Source organism: Glandiceps talaboti, chromosome 3, assembly GCF_964340395.1.
Source record: "Glandiceps talaboti chromosome 3, keGlaTala1.1, whole genome shotgun sequence".
NCBI lineage: Eukaryota > Metazoa > Hemichordata > Enteropneusta > Spengelidae > Glandiceps > Glandiceps talaboti.
In genome coordinates this window covers 6,044,463-6,060,907 of record NC_135551.1, presented here as the reverse complement: position 1 = coordinate 6,060,907, position 16,445 = coordinate 6,044,463, and the positions used below count along the sequence as shown (strand labels likewise).

The window sequence follows — 16,445 nt, the reverse complement described above, 5'->3', positions numbered from 1 at the left end:
ATGTATGTATGTATGTATGTATGTATGTATGTACGTACGTACGTACGTACGTACGTACGTACGTATGTATGTATGTATGTATGTACGTACGTACGTACGTACGTACGTACGTACGTACATGTATGTATGTATGTCTGTGTGTATGTATTTATGTATGTATGTATGTATGTACGTACGTACGTACGTACGTATGTATGTATGTATGTATGTATGTATGTATGTATGTATGTGTGTGTGTGTGTACGTACGTACGTACGTACGTATGTATGTATGTATGTATGTATGTATGTATGTATGTATGTATGTGTGTATGTACGTACGTACGTACGTACGTATGTATGTATGTATGTATGTATGTATGTATGTATGTATGTATGTGTGTGTGTGTATGTATGTATGTATGTATGAATGTATGTATGTATGTATGTATGTATGTATGTATGTATGTATGTATGTATGTATGTATGTGTGTGTGTGTATGTATGTATGTATGTATGAATGTATGTATGTGGGGTGCATAAGGAACAAGTGATACTCTCCGAATCAATGAATGCAATCCGACGTTTCGAATCAAAATTCTTTATCAAGAAAGGTAAATTAGGTCATTACCTAACTACATATCTAAACGTTATGGAATAGAACGAGAACCGAGTTTTTACCAACGGTTACATACACGCAATCATATCATGATAAAGTCACGCGCACCAAAAAGAACCCGATAGAACACGCCTTAATAAGTATACGTTATTTGCCAAATACCGTTCCATATCTTGCTGCGAGAGGTAATTTTTCTGGTATAACGGAGAGCCTGAGGCGAGCCGTTATACCAGAAAAATTACCTCGAGCAGCAAGATGTGGAACAGTATTTGGCAAATAACATACTTATACGTCACCTGCGACTATGAATTCATTCTTGAATGTCTAAAAATGCTGTTTCGTGTGGGTAGGTAGAAAGTTAATAGTTCACTATTCTAAAGTTTGGATGACCTCGAGTTTCTTCTCTGTATCCTGTATTTCACTATTTACAGTCAAGTACGATCTCCACAAAACCTAGATTTCATACCGTCCATCCTTATACCATAAGTTGCTTAACACATGTTATTATAATATTGTATTCATATGAATTGAACGATTGGTCAAAGGTGAATAAACTATTACTGGTCATCTCACTGTAATAATAAGTCATTGGTAGTGACGTTAACTTCACCATTCACAATCAGTGCGCCACCAACGATCGCATTGAACAATCTTCACTGTCACTCGTTCCATATCCGTCCGTTACTAAATTTTCAAATATAAACCTGTATACTTACCATATCAAAATTTTCTTAGGTCAAGTATCATTGTAATGATCAACTGACTTTATTATAGTATAGAATATAATCCAGTGATCGAATATCTATAAATACCTGTCAGTCAACACTGCCGAACAGTCTAGACCTTTTTGCTGGTTTTTTTCTATGACATGTCTGTTTACTACGTTGAAATCAGCTGCCAGAATCATGTAATTTATATGTTTTAATTTATTATTTTTTAATCATCATGAGTAGGTAGGAAATGAAGTTCCTGTTACAGGTTTTGTCACTGTGTTATGGTTACGTTTTGACTGTAAAGTTGTTCATTATCTCTGGAATAACAATTACGTCATTAGTGATATCCAGGTGATATTCAGTAGTGTGTTTCAACGTTTGTATCTGCCACATACTTCGATGAGATACATTACAATACATGCAAATAGGAAAGATTCCAAAATATGACTTTTGTTCATTAGAATACTTTTTCAAAAATAGTCTCTCCTTGAATAGAAATTAATAAACGTCATAAAAAAATATTACCAATCAATTATTGTACGCTTACGAATAACCTTCAGCTTGTCTTTCTAAAGTTACTTTTCTCTCAGTACGGAAATTAAAAATTTGATTACTATGCCCTAAGTCTCACACTTCCTGCATAGAATGTTGACAAACACGTTTTTCAATACACATACTGCTAAACAATTACACGATGGAAATTGCCGCCATGCTCAGTACATAACACCTGCAGTGAAGTGAGGATAGCAAAAGTTACACTCGGTTTAAACAATACAACATATTTAAATACCAGCGACTATCATCAGTGTGAATTAATACATTAGTAAACTTTAGAACAATGTAGTATTGCCATAAATTACTATCCCTAACGTCAAGAGACTTTTTTCGAAAAAACTTGAGTAAATTTAACAATTTCTAAATCAAATCAAAAATAGCTACTACACCCTAAATCTACGAAATAAAATCCCACGAATGCGATCACAAAGTAAAAAAAAGTCAGAAGGTGATCAATTATTAATTATTATTTTTGACTAAAACAGAGTAATTTTAATAATAATCTTCCTCACTCAATTTGGTAAATATTTTACGCTGTATAATTAGCAAACACCAGGGTATGCAGTTTTCTTAAAATCAGTAGTTTTTCTAATATACATAATTATTATGTCTCTGTTCGTGACGTCAGTATTTTGGGTTTACTACATGCCTACCAATACCCTAATCCTCGGCAGGAAAGTACTTTTCCTTTTAAAAAAATTAAAAATATTTGCACTATCTCTACAAAGTTCTTACTATGGTTTAAAAGCCAACTCAAATGTTTTCAAAGATATTTACATCAACTCGTTCCACTGAGAAATCTATTGAAATTCCTGCTTTCATAAGGAACTACTTCTGATTCAGAAGAAACGCAGAAAGGGAGAGCGCCACCACCAGGACAGTGTTGGCGATGATTCCATTGGCACCACAAACACCTCGGCCGTAGACTGGTTTGGTATTTTCAATCATCCAATCATAGGCTTGTCTATTCTTAGTATATAACCTATCACCAATGTGGAATCTTATTTCCTGGTTATACCTGTTCATCCAATCAATCTGTGGTATATAAATATACATGTATAACGAGTTAAAATGTGGTTTTTACATGATTTGAAGGAGGAGAACTGCACTTCCAAATAAAACTAAACCCTTGAAACTGGTCCTGTGTAGCTCATGTCACGTCATTGGCGGGTTTTTTTGTTGGCTACTAGTACATGGTAACCAAATTAAGGAATTTCACTTTTGTATCATGCATTTAAAATGTACTGATTTCCTCCCATTTATTTGTTTTTACATGTACTCACAGACACATGCAGAAGACTCAGTTTAATTTACAGCTACCATGGATTTTCATCCACAGAAGCAAACAATTCGGGGAGTTTGGATAATAAGAAATACAAATCAATAATGTCACCATATATAGAATAGCGTGGGTTATCAACTGCATTTTGAGTTTATTTAGATGTTTTCATCGAATTCGTTTCCCTGTTCGATCAAGGAAAATACGATAGACATAAGGAGCCCTTTCACTACAAGTCAAAGACGGCGAGAGTAGTCGTGACGTACGTGTTAGAATGATTAAGAAGTAAATCTCGTATCACATCACATCACATCACATCACATCACATCATATCACCTCATCATATCACCTTCATATTCTTTGTTTTAATGTGTACAAGTTGGCTTGTGCACGGTAGACAGGTGTAGAGTAGTATGTTTATTGATTTCCAGTGTACATATACTGACCTGTGGTGGCGTCATCATTTCAAATTTGATCAGTTTGTATTGGAAGGGTACAAACGCCACTTCGTCGAAAGTTGTCCATGTTTGGTTGCCAAAGTTTTCCTGTAGAAAATAAACAATTGGTGTACACAACATTATAGCATCACATACCATAAATTTACAGCACACAACTTTGTATAGTATCAAATGACGCTGCTTAATATTGATGCGTTACACTAGTTCGCCATGTTGAGTTATACCATATAACTTTATATTACAATACATCGCATTAAACAACATAAAAAATATACTGTTGTGTATTCATATTACTATGGAAACACGCTATTTTACATAACTTTAAACCATAACACATCACACTAATTCCGTTACATTGTGTCTAAGTTCTTTAAGTTCAGTGCTGTATACGATTCTATCACATCACATTGTGTCAAATAATATCACATCAGATCACATCACATCACATCGCATCGCATCGCATCACATCACATCACCTCACCTCACCTCACATCACATCACACCACACCACATCACATCACATCACATCACATCACATCACCTCACCTCACCTCACCTCACATCACATCACATCACATCATATCATATCATATCACATCACATCATATCATATCACATCATATCATATTTAAATACATTGATAAAACTGTATTACCTGAGTTTGTGTTTCAACTACCATGAATACAGTCTCTAGACGAACACCAAAATTATGGTCTTCATAGTATCCGGGTTCTGTACAAGATGAAGTAAAGAAATATAATTTTAACCCAGTAGGCTAGCAATGTATAATTGTCTGTCTGTCTGTCTGTCTGTCTGTCTGTCTGTCTGTATGTATGTATGTGTGTGTGTATGTATGTGTGCATGGAAGCATGCATGTGTGCATTATATTATATTATATTACATTATATTATATATATACGCCTGTCCCCTTTTATAGATTCTATAACATTTTATATAGTCATCAACTCACTTTCCAACAGTCTGTACCTGGCCATCTTACACACACACACACACACACACACACACACACACACACACACACCTCTTTCCATTACTGTACTTACCGTCAGACAGAAACATTCCAGGAAACAATGGTTCTTCATTTTTCGATCCTCCTTTTCCAATACGTGAAGGACCTGAAATGATAATCAAATCCCATTAAGTTAGGTAAGTATTTTGACGAGGGTGGGCAAGGAGTATTTTCGTAATAAGTTTGTGATGTGACAAGCATTTCACCACCATGAAGCACAGATGTGGAAAACAAATCACAAAACTGCTAGTCGCTAAACAATAGTTCTTAAGTGGTGATTTATTGATGTAGATATTATTAAGGGTCGATAAGTAATAACACTACGTTGTTCGTACGTTATAAGTTGCGATGAAAACCCAATTCTTCATGACAGTTGTTAGTTTTGCATAGCCCGTGTACCAGATATGACGTAATGTCTTACCTTCGTGTACGTTGAGACAAGCACCAATACCATGTCCTGGACTATGGCCGAAATCCCAGCCTATATTCCACAAGTGTCTTCTAGAAAATGAGTCTAAACTGCTACCTATGAAAGCAATTTTTGATTGAAAACATCAATGTTTGAAATTATTGGGTATCGTTTGAGATTAGATGGTGAATAAAACATATACTGGGACAGAGTAATAGATTTACTAATGATTCCCTGAGCAAAAGAGCCAAAACAAATCTATGTGGACAAATAATGCTTTGATGTTGTTGTTATTGATATTACTTAGTTTAATCACTGCATTAATTAACTACATTGGTTTGTTGTTATGAAGGTTCAATGTAGATAAAGGTTGATAAACTTACCCATAGTTCTCTCTGGATATATGGCCAGTGATAGATCAATAGCTCCCATCAGTACACGAGTGTAAGCTTGCTGTAGTGAAAAGAGAGAGATGAGAAAAAAGTGGAAACATGGTAAGTGTGACTAGAATCTTTCATAAATGTATATTGATGTCTTGAACGTCAATGATGTAGATAAAGAAGAGGCTTATTCTTCAATTACTGCCCGTTTCATGTTAGTGTTCATGTGTTGTGTTTGATAGAACCAAGCAGAAACAACTGCACATGCTACACTTTAAGATAGCAAACTTGAAAGAATGAACGAACAAACAAACAAACGAACGAATGAGTGAATACATTTTCTTGTGAAATGAACTATTCACAGTGCCACCGTACAGCCATCAAATCAGACATCAAAACATTGGCGCCCACGTATCTGCATCTAGTTGCAATACGTTTTTTTGTTTGTTTGTTTGTTTGTTTGTTTGTTTGTTTGTTTGTTTGTTTGTTTGTTTGTTTGTTTGTTTGTTTGTTGGAAATAAATTGCGATCTTGCTATTATGAAATGTAGGATAGCAGTCTCTTATTGGTTCTTATTGGTTGTATGACATAATGGAGCTTGTGAAAACAAACATGAATTGCTCAATACTTTTTTTTCATGTCGTTGTTGCCTGTTGTTCTTAAACTATCTGTTCATCGTTACAATACTTGTAAATTGAAGTATTTACGAAGTTCTTTCAAGAAGTTTGGTGGAGAGGTCCAACAGGTCCCACATAGACCCCTACGTCCAAAGTATTACCATGTCCCGTTTTACAGGAAAAAAAACACCGATCCTTTCCCATATGGTTAAAGTTATGACAATTGCTCTTCCCCCTGCCCCGGTGTAGCTAGCTGTGACTATTGCAGTTGGTCTAACTTTTTTTTAAAATTAGTTTGTCTTTTCTGACCTACTTTAGTAGGCATAAAGTGATTGTATAAGATGTAGACTATCTTTAGTAGTAGTTTTGAAATATCGATCATATAAATAAGTCTGGGACTGCGCGATTCTGTAAATTATCACAACTAACAACATACCTTATGCTCCTCCCTTGGTGTTCCAAAGTGAAATGTCCTAGTTGTGTCCGTTGTCGTACCACACCTGTGAATAATTAGTGTTATTAGTCAGACTGTAAGTTAATTCAATATCTTCAATGATCCAGTGGATAATTCAACATAATGCCAGAACTATGATAAAAAGTAGCCATGCTAGATTTCCAAATTGTATTTTGAACTTAAACTTATTTCTTTATTCCAAAATAATATATCTCTATCAAAAGGAAAACTGAAACCCCGATCGAGTCATATACGTTGAATCGGCACAAATTGCTTCATGAACCTTTTCACCCAAATGCCAAATTGTTTTGATATGTATGGTAACTTATGTCACCGGATCGTTTATGAGTTATATATAAAAGTTCAGTGAGCTAAAATCATTCTGTTTCCAAATATTTTAGTCATTCGCACTCACTTACCAGATACAGTTATTCGTAAACAAATGTTGGATTCACAGGTTTTATGGTTGTACACTTACTTGTATTGACCTCCAGAATCTATCAGGTACATATCTTTGTCTGTGATGGCAAGATTAGTCTCTGGTGTTGCTCTGTTAGATAAAGAATTCAGAAACACTCACTGCTAAGTTGAGACCGAGTTTCAACAAATGTGTAAGTAAATGGTCTGTCTACAGGAGTGAAAAAAACAGTCCAGACAGCCCAGAACTGACGTATATAGGTTACTCATAACTGTGAGCGCATGGCAGCTTCGAGGTATATATTGTAGCTATTTATCATAATGCAGAAAACATGTAAATTCGTGACGTCATTGGAATGGAAGTTATATCAATATTGTTTGCGTTATTGCAAACATACTTTTATTTGTTGAACATTTCATAACCCTGCAGTATAATTTCGGGACGAAAGGCTACTAGCTGGGATGTTCACTGTTGAAGTGTGGTTTACTATGGGCTGTCAAAAAGTTAGCAACCGAAATAAAATAGTCGTTCTTGGTAACGAGGGGAAAATGGCATACAGCTAAAAATGAGCCTGACATGGTGGTTGACTCATATGACATTACGTTTTTGACACAAAGACAGACATATTTCAACTCTAGACTAACAATCACAGACACACAATAAACCCAGTAGGATCCATTGCCCAAACACATTGAACACTGATAAGCATTGCTATTATTTCGCAGTGCAGTAGAAACAGACTTCTAATGAAAACATTGCACTTGGACTTGATGGTTTTAATGGCTGCAATTGTTTATTTTCTAACTGGTAATCGACATTTCAACATGACTGCTTCAACATACCCCACTATGCACGACACCTATGCAATCGCTTCTTTTGCATTCGAAGTTGTCTGAGGGTGTGTAATAATCGTCATACATGAGTTAAACTCCAAGTCTACAGCATTTTGGCTATAATTATTGGTATTATTATCAATAATCTAGTATTCATTTAATATCTGCAGCGGTTTATACTCACTTATAATGAATAACAGCACCGTTTGGACCAAATGCAGAAATCGGACCAAAACTTTCCATCACGAAATCTGGTTGTTGCCTGTGGGAGATTTTATGAGAGATAAAAGTAGTCATGTGACTCAGGAGATTCACTAAATATTAATGTTAATTAAAAGTGAACGACTAAATATTAATGTTAATTAAAAGTAAACAACGCTTTAATATCAGTATTTCCAGCCGGAAAAAAAATATTTCAAACACAGGACAATCTCAACTTTCCACAAGTTGTACAACATTGTTATTTGTGGGACAGAAATGCCCATACGACAAGAGACATGATGTAGACCACGTGTACTTACATTCTAAATTCCAATACCTTTTCTTCGCAAATTAATTCACTCAGTAAGTTGATGTCACCGTTAGCCAATGGTACCTGTGATGAAAAAAAAGAATGGAGTTATTTGCCCAGTATCAACACATATTGACGAACCGCTATACAATTAATCGTTATATACACAGTTAGGAATGCATAGAACCTCAGACCACATGAACGATTTTATAGTGGGCTGAGACAGAATATGTAACTGTAGTCACATGCTGCTATATACAGCCCATTTCACGTTACTGTTCAACTTCAATACGATACCAAAAGAAACTGCACATTCTACACGAACTGTGATAGCTTAGAGATAATGTTGGTTTCAAACATAGCCACTGGACGGTAACTGTAAATAGTGATAAACACAATCTATTCAGGATGAAGTGATCTAGACTGTGAACGGAACAACATTTCTTCTGCCTTTCGTTTATATGTCTCTTGTTGAAGTCCTTGTCTCCATGCACATGTTTACCCTTATCCTAAGAATGTATCGTACAAGTTATTGGCAATCAACAAATTCATATATCACATCTCCGCTGATATTTTATGTCAAACATGAAAGATAGTCTTTTTATCTGCAATAGATTAACTACCTGTCCTTCCAACCAATGGTAGAACTCGATAACAGCAATGGCGTCTTGAATCTAGAGATACATATAAAAGAAACAAACAAACAAACAATTACATTTTCTGACAATCCTTTGAAAATATTGGGTAATTATGATCATCATTAGACACTGATACTGTATCGTTACATTCTCTAATGATAGATATTTGAACAAATAAATAACATTTTACAAATATTTGTTTATAATCTATGCGAATGTTTACTGTTGATGTTGACGTTAACTTACTCACCTTCTATTCTAACTAAATTTAAATATTTAAATTAGATAATTGATTATTAGTTGTCATCATGTCCTAGATGTTCGTTTCCAATTATATTTGGCGGGAAATACAGTTGTCTCATATATTAGGCTTCAAATACAGAAATTTGAATTTGACAAGACTTCTATAATAACTGACAAATGGTGGGATTCAGTTACTCCAAATGTGGATCAAAACCATAAAATGTTATCGATGAAAAAAAAAATCTTTCCAAAACGAGTTTCTGGTACATTTTATATTTAAAAAAAAAAGATCGAAAGTTTCAACAAGAGCTTCAAAACAAGATATTGTAGAAAAAAGTGCTTTTGTTTTTTAAAAAATAAAATACGATTTTTTCATTCCCATTGACTGTCAGTGAAAGAAGATATGTTTTTCATCAAGTTTGTCACAAATACAGGAGAATTTCACTTACATTCCCTTCCTTCATTCCTGCGATTTCTGCTGCGTTCTTGATAGATTTAATTAGCATGACCGGAGATTGCTTCATCATTATTTTATCCTGTGAATGTACACAAAACAATTATCAGATAGGGCAAGTAACCAAGGATCAAAACTGACTTTTTACAATTCCAATAAACGTACTTTAATGCAATGCAGTCAAAAAGACAACACACAATCATGGTCACTGCTAAATGTATTAACAGGTGTACGTTTTGTCTCCCACCAAACGAATGATGCAGGGTTGACTAACGAATGATATAAGCGCCCAGGCCTATGGCTTGGTAAGGTATGTTTTTTCCGAGCAAGGGTGAATGTTAAGGGTAATCTTTGAAATATGTTGAGAACTATGGAACGTACTGATAACATGCATTTAGTGATACTAAAATCTGATATTTTTAATCACTCTAAACTAGTCTATTTCAAATAAGCTCGAAAGTAGCTTTCCCTGATATAAAAATACAACAAGTAATGCGATATCAAAGCTGCATTAGCTATAACTGGAATAATTGTTTCAACAAGACAACCAACTATACATTCACTGAAAATTGTTAAAATGTCAATACTTATACATTACACATGGGTCGACTGTATCCAGACATGGCAAAGCAACGGGTCGAAATCGTAGTCGCATTCGGTTCCTGGTTTTGGGGTGCGGACGCAAAAATCAATTTGATTGGATTTATTGTACCATAGCATGTGTTTAATTACACAAACACGTTTACCCAATGGTGTATGTCATTCACTACTATATGCAGGATGTGCAATGTTATGAGCCAGTCATTCCTAAGAAAACACTTTCAAACAATGTTCTCCAATTACAGCTAGTGCAGTTGGGTGAAGTCCAAAGACAACTACTGATAGCAAGTTAAATTGATCTTGATATTGACAAAGGGGTCTGGATTCCATCATCATCAATGTAATGTGGGGATATTCTATATCTACAAAATATGACAAACTTTACTAATACTCACCTCTTGGATTGATTTATGAATTGCATAACTAGCAGCATCACTTATCCATACTCGTCTAATGTCAGGATGATTTGAATACCGAGATAACTCGTCAGTGAACAATTCATAATCATAGTGTCTGACACAGTGTTCGGTCTGTAGCTTACCAAGAGTATTACAGTACTCTTCTTGTTCATCTAGCTTTAAATGATCTCGTATCTCTTTCGGTTGCACCTTCTCACTCTGTATAAAAACTCTGATGAATACGTATATAAAAATATAGTTTAAGGAAGTTGTCATTCTCAAGTCTACCAATAGTAAGTAAAATGGAGGAAACTGGACGTATTAATCATAAGAAGGGACAGCTAAAACGTCCCCTTGCACAATTGAATGCATGTTGTACGATCTTTTCAGCACTCATCCCAAACACACACGCACTCACACATGCACAGACAGACGTACACGAACGAACGAATAGACGCATGAGCAACCTTTTTCGTTCCCAGAGGTCTTTGCGCTAACATTATAGTGATCTGCGTCCTCAGCTGAATGCAGAATGACTTGCAACATCAACAATATAGATTCAATTTATTTTCCCGGTCCTATCCCCCCCCCGATCCTTGCATCATTGTATCAATGAACTAAACCCCCCCCCCACCCCCACACCTCCTTCTGACCATCTACCCTTCAAAAAAATAATGATAGTTGCTACCATGGAATAGATATATTCTACTTACATTGATTCGACAAATGTTACGATTGTATATGAGAAATAAACCGGATTGTATGGTATATCCACTCCTCGCATATTGTACATCCCTACAATTCAATGCAAGACAGTGTACATGTAGTATGAGAATTAATATTTGTCAAGAATACACTGTATAAGATTGTAATTTATTTTTCTGTTTTGTTCCATTGCAGTGGCAAATCCAATATGGTCGGTGCGGATTGTATCGACCGGAAGCGGAAGTCGGTGAAGGGGCTTCAAGAACCTTGCGTTCATCAAAGCCGTCAAACTCGAAGTTGGACATGGACTGCTATTATTTGCATAATCAATATTAGCCACGTTGTAATTGTTTTCGGACCTTATAGAATTAATTCACATTCACGGATCCAGGAAAAACACCTCTGAAATCAGTTTTCTGTCAAATAATCCATCTACTTACAAGCACTCTCGTCCAGAGCATGTACAACCAACATGTCGACGTTTTCTCTCCTCATCTCGTCTCGTATTTCTAGGATCTTACTTCCCCATGTTCTTCCTGCCATCATATATCATCATGTTTCCAGAACGAATGGCAGAAAAAAGAAAGAAACACAAGCTGTGAATTTATGCAAATCACTATATTGATGCAATTTCCAAATTGGTATCATTAGCAACAAGTCATTGAGAATGACATAATCCCCGCTATAATTGGGTTTTAAGGAATTATCACTACTCTGATCACGCAACAACATTTGTGAACCTAAAACAAACAGACTTAGATATGTTGGGTGTGCTTGTTGGACATGGAATATGCCTCCAACAATAAAGGATTGGTTGGGTATGGGGGATCATATCACGATGAAAATGGAGTCTGAGTTATGGCTTTGGACATGGAAAATTCACAAACAAAATGGCTGCCAGGCAGCCATATTGGATCGTATCACGACGAAAATGAATATGCACATGTATGTCATAGAACACTGTCCTAATACCAACTTTAAATGAGATCTGTTCAAGCATGTCTGAGTTATGGCTTTGGACATGAAAATTCGCAAACAAAATGGCTGCCAGGCAGCCATATTGGATCGTATCACAATGAAAATGGATATGCACATGTATGTCATAGAACACTGTCCTAATACCAACTTTGAATGAGATCTGTTCAAGCATGTCTGAGTTATGACTTTGGACATGGAAAATTCACAAACAAAATGGCTGGCAGGCAGCCATATTGGATCGTATCACAACGAAAATGGATATACACATGTATGTCATAGAACACTGTCCTAGTACCAACTTGGAATGAGATCTGTTTAAGCATGTCTGAGTTATGGCTTTGGACATGAAAATTCACAAACAAAATAGCTACCAGGCAGCCATATTGGATCGTATCACAATGAAAATGGATATGCACATGTATGTCATAGAACACTGTCCTAATACCAATTTTGAATGAGATCTGTTCAAGCATGTCTGAGTTATGGCTTTGGACATGAAAATTCACAAACAAAATGGCTGCTAGGCGGCCATATTGGATCGTATCATGACAACAATGAATATGCACATGTATGTCATAGAACACTGTCCTAATACCAACTTTGAATGAGATCTGTTAAAGCATGTCTGAGTTATGGCTCTAGACAGGGAAAATTCGCAAACAAAATGGTTGCTAGGCGGCCATATTGGATCGTATCATAAAACAAATTGACGTGCATATGTATGCCATAGTATGTTGCCCCTGTACCAAGTTTGAAAAAATTCGGTCCAGGCATCTCCAAGAAACAGCTGCGGACGGACGGACTGACGCACGGACAGACAGACAGAACCCGATCCATAAGTCCCCGTTCCGGACTTCGTCCGCGGGGACTAACAATGCTCATCATTTATGAAAAGGCGTGTATGTTATTCCAATTTTGGGTTGTCGATGTCTAAGTAGTTAAATTGCTGGCCACTGTGGTGTCAGGATTTGATTTTGATTAAATTTGCAACAACATATAAGAAAAATGTGGTTGAGTTTGAATGTACTGAACAACCCAGCTTTTCCCTGGTAAAGGTTTTCCATCCTGCATTAACATTGACCCCATGAGGAGCAGCTCCAATCACACTTTTTGGGAGATAAGAAATGATGTGCTTATAGAGCCATCTAGTATATATCAGTATTTTATGTACATACCCGTCCATACTGGATCCAGTATAAAAAGTGGTTCTGCATCAGGACAGTTTGGTCTCTCAGTCCATATATTATCAATTAAGTTGTCGTCATATGCGTACATTCTAATATCCTTCACAGAGTGGTAAAATGTTTTTTCGTAGTAATCATAGTATGCTGCAATGAAGAACACACGTACAAGATGAAGTCACGTGTCTCGTCATTGAGTGTTCAGGGCCGTAGCCTGACCAAATTGCCAGGGGGCAGAACTTTGTCTTTTTTGTGGCTAATTTACATACATCTGCATGTAATTTACATAATATGTATTTTAGCATACGCAATTAATGTAAGGCCAGACAAAATGAAAAAGCTGTTCAACGGGCAATCTAGGTAGGTAGGTTCATTTCGGTTTTTCACAATGCTTGACAGGATGTAAAAACAAACCATATATACTGAGAGAAAAATATTTCAGGTCGAGTTTAGATAGAACTTATTCAGTCATCTTGATACTATCTCTTGCAATTTGTCTGCATAGCTACAGTTAGGAAATGTACACAATTCACGGTTAAACAAATGTTGCAGCTCCTCTCACCCTCTGTTCTCAAAAAATGCTAAGGCCCGCCAAATCAAACTCAAGCATTATTTTAGCTGTGGACCCATTATTTCACCTACACTGCAGTAGAGATATACAATTATATGGTACAATGATGCATTACAGTGATAGCCAACTACAATAATACTCCGAACGAGATTACTTTCGACAAGATGTAGATTTCACACGCATAAGGAGATGTCTCTAATTAGCTCTATCCTATACAGGGAGGTACTTAGCCAGCCACCTTCCATCTTGTTTTGGGATAAAGACAATTATCACTTTGATTGCTACTGATTGGAAGGAAAATAAGACAGTGTACTGAGGAGACCATTTAGAGGCATAAAATATCAAACCATAGACATAATTTAAAGTCTTACAATGCTTGAATATGGTTATAAAATACCAGAATTGCATATTATCTGGAAGACATTAGTGTACTTTGTTGTGGCAAGGCTGAAAGATATTTTGCGGATGTGCACTTGGTAAATGACTTCTCCTGAAGTTTAATTTGATTCCAAAAATCCCGAATAAAGAGCAAAACATTTGATGGCCCAATGACTGCTCAGCCCACTCCCATGGTCGTAAACTTTTGCTCAATTCTTTTTAGTGCACATTGGATATGCAACAGCTTAATTTAATTTCAATTCATGCTTGTATGCATCATGAGAGCCGAGTAAACCACTGTATAAGATATTATATAATTTGGAATAGACTAAAATGTATATTGTACTATAGTCTATTCAGAAAATATAAAGAAATTTCCTTAATTTTGAAACAAACATGAGGATGTATTGCCCATCACCTAAAGAAATATATGGGTAGGTTGAACAGCTTTTTCATTTCTTCTGGCCTAATGTCATATCTTTCAAAGTAGTTGCCGGAAAGATGTCAAATTCAAAGTAAAAAAAAATTAAATAAAAACAAATTTGATGTTGCTTTCTCAAATAAGTAACACAACAAAATATTCCTTTTCTTTACCCAACTACCAAAACTTTTATGGCCCTCCGGTATGTCGGAACTCAAGGTGAACTCAGTGGATTTTCCTTGTCATTATCATTATAATGGAAATTGAAGTTTGGATTTGATGTCGAAGGTACAAATTCAGGGCCATTCTTTCCATAGTCAAATTGTCGCTTCAAAATGAATTGCGGAATAACGCTAGTGTCAGTGCAATGAGATAATTATATCAAACAACATTTTAACCAAATACAACGTCGAACACAATTGAAAGTGGGTCTTCAAAGAGTGGATCTTAAATTGCGTACCTAGTTTAATAGTTTTTCAGGGCCACCAGAAATTCCCAAAAGTGATCTGCCGTTTTATCAGTAAATGTTTTAATATAAGGAACAAGATGTAAATGAGATCGAGCGCATCTTCGGAGTCACTGCATGCAGCAGGCGACCTCACCTTGAACGACTTTTTCCGTCTTTTTTTTGTTTGAGTTTCACACTCTCACATTCTTGCAACTTGCTGTCTTCGAATGAAGGAGACTTGCAAGATACTACCCACGGTACTGATGTTACTACAGTGGTGTGTACGTTGCTGATGTTTATCCGTAGAAGGACTCATGACTAGCAAAATAGTTTGTTGTTTTTTTCCGAGATTTGTAGATAAATTTACGAATAAATAGTGAAATCTCGCGTGATTCATTCCAAGGGGCAAAGACAGGTGGAAGCGTTATAATTTCCATTCCAGATCACACGTTTTATTTGACTGCTCATCCATAAAGAGAACACAGAAATTCGAGAAAAAACAACACAGAAACCGTGACTTTGAAAGTCTAGATTAGTTGTCACCACAGACACTTGTAACACGAGATATGTTCCAGAATACACTGTATAATGAATTATCGATCGTAGAATGATAATATATAATCATAATATAAAACTGAACTGCAACTGACGTATTTGACCTGGCCAATGATGCAAAGGTGCAGGTGTACAGTAACATGGGTTTCTGGCACAGCGTAATTCCACGAACCGCGAAATACAACAAGATAAGTAGTACCTTAAGCTTCATATCATAACGACACGACTTTTCAACTAGCCTTTTACTCAACACATATGTCCAAAATGTTACCTTCCTCCACCTTTCTAGTACAAATTTCATAATCCTCTAAGAAATCACACCATTATAACAATTAGAAGATGGATTTTAAAAATATTAAGCGATTCGTCACGTCGTGCACAATGAATTGAATGATACTTTTTTTCAGAGATACTCATCCCATCTTGTAGATATTTCGTAGTCAGAGAAACCCGTGTTATTTTACCCCTTTCATACATTATCGACCAAATACGTCAGTGATATCGGTAATTCATTCCATTCTAACCCATATTTGAGGTCACAAGTGTTTGTGTTCATATTTACATTGCATGTATTGTCTTTTCAAATTATTCAGTAGAAATTTTTTCATGTCATTTCGCTAAT

At 35.9% G+C, this 16,445-nt stretch overlaps 1 protein-coding gene across 1 annotated transcript in view; it reads right to left on the bottom strand.

Moving 5' to 3' along the window:
* Nucleotides 1-2,693: 2,693 nt before the first annotated feature.
* LOC144432725 (xaa-Pro aminopeptidase 1-like) overlaps nucleotides 2,694-16,445 on the bottom strand; it is a 29,364-nt gene continuing 15,612 nt past the window's right edge. Inside the window, exons 7-22 of the mRNA XM_078120992.1 lie at nucleotides 13,441-13,597; nucleotides 11,732-11,823; nucleotides 11,300-11,381; nucleotides 10,584-10,818; nucleotides 9,584-9,670; nucleotides 8,877-8,927; nucleotides 8,264-8,337; nucleotides 7,927-8,004; nucleotides 6,970-7,041; nucleotides 6,474-6,537; nucleotides 5,425-5,494; nucleotides 5,054-5,158; nucleotides 4,667-4,738; nucleotides 4,258-4,334; nucleotides 3,591-3,689; nucleotides 2,694-2,900 (exon numbers count right to left, since the gene is read on the bottom strand). Coding sequence (XP_077977118.1) covers nucleotides 2,694-2,900; nucleotides 3,591-3,689; nucleotides 4,258-4,334; nucleotides 4,667-4,738; nucleotides 5,054-5,158; nucleotides 5,425-5,494; nucleotides 6,474-6,537; nucleotides 6,970-7,041; nucleotides 7,927-8,004; nucleotides 8,264-8,337; nucleotides 8,877-8,927; nucleotides 9,584-9,670; nucleotides 10,584-10,818; nucleotides 11,300-11,381; nucleotides 11,732-11,823; nucleotides 13,441-13,597 — 1,622 coding nt within the window. The remainder of the gene's footprint in view (nucleotides 2,901-3,590; nucleotides 3,690-4,257; nucleotides 4,335-4,666; nucleotides 4,739-5,053; nucleotides 5,159-5,424; nucleotides 5,495-6,473; nucleotides 6,538-6,969; nucleotides 7,042-7,926; nucleotides 8,005-8,263; nucleotides 8,338-8,876; nucleotides 8,928-9,583; nucleotides 9,671-10,583; nucleotides 10,819-11,299; nucleotides 11,382-11,731; nucleotides 11,824-13,440; nucleotides 13,598-16,445) is intronic.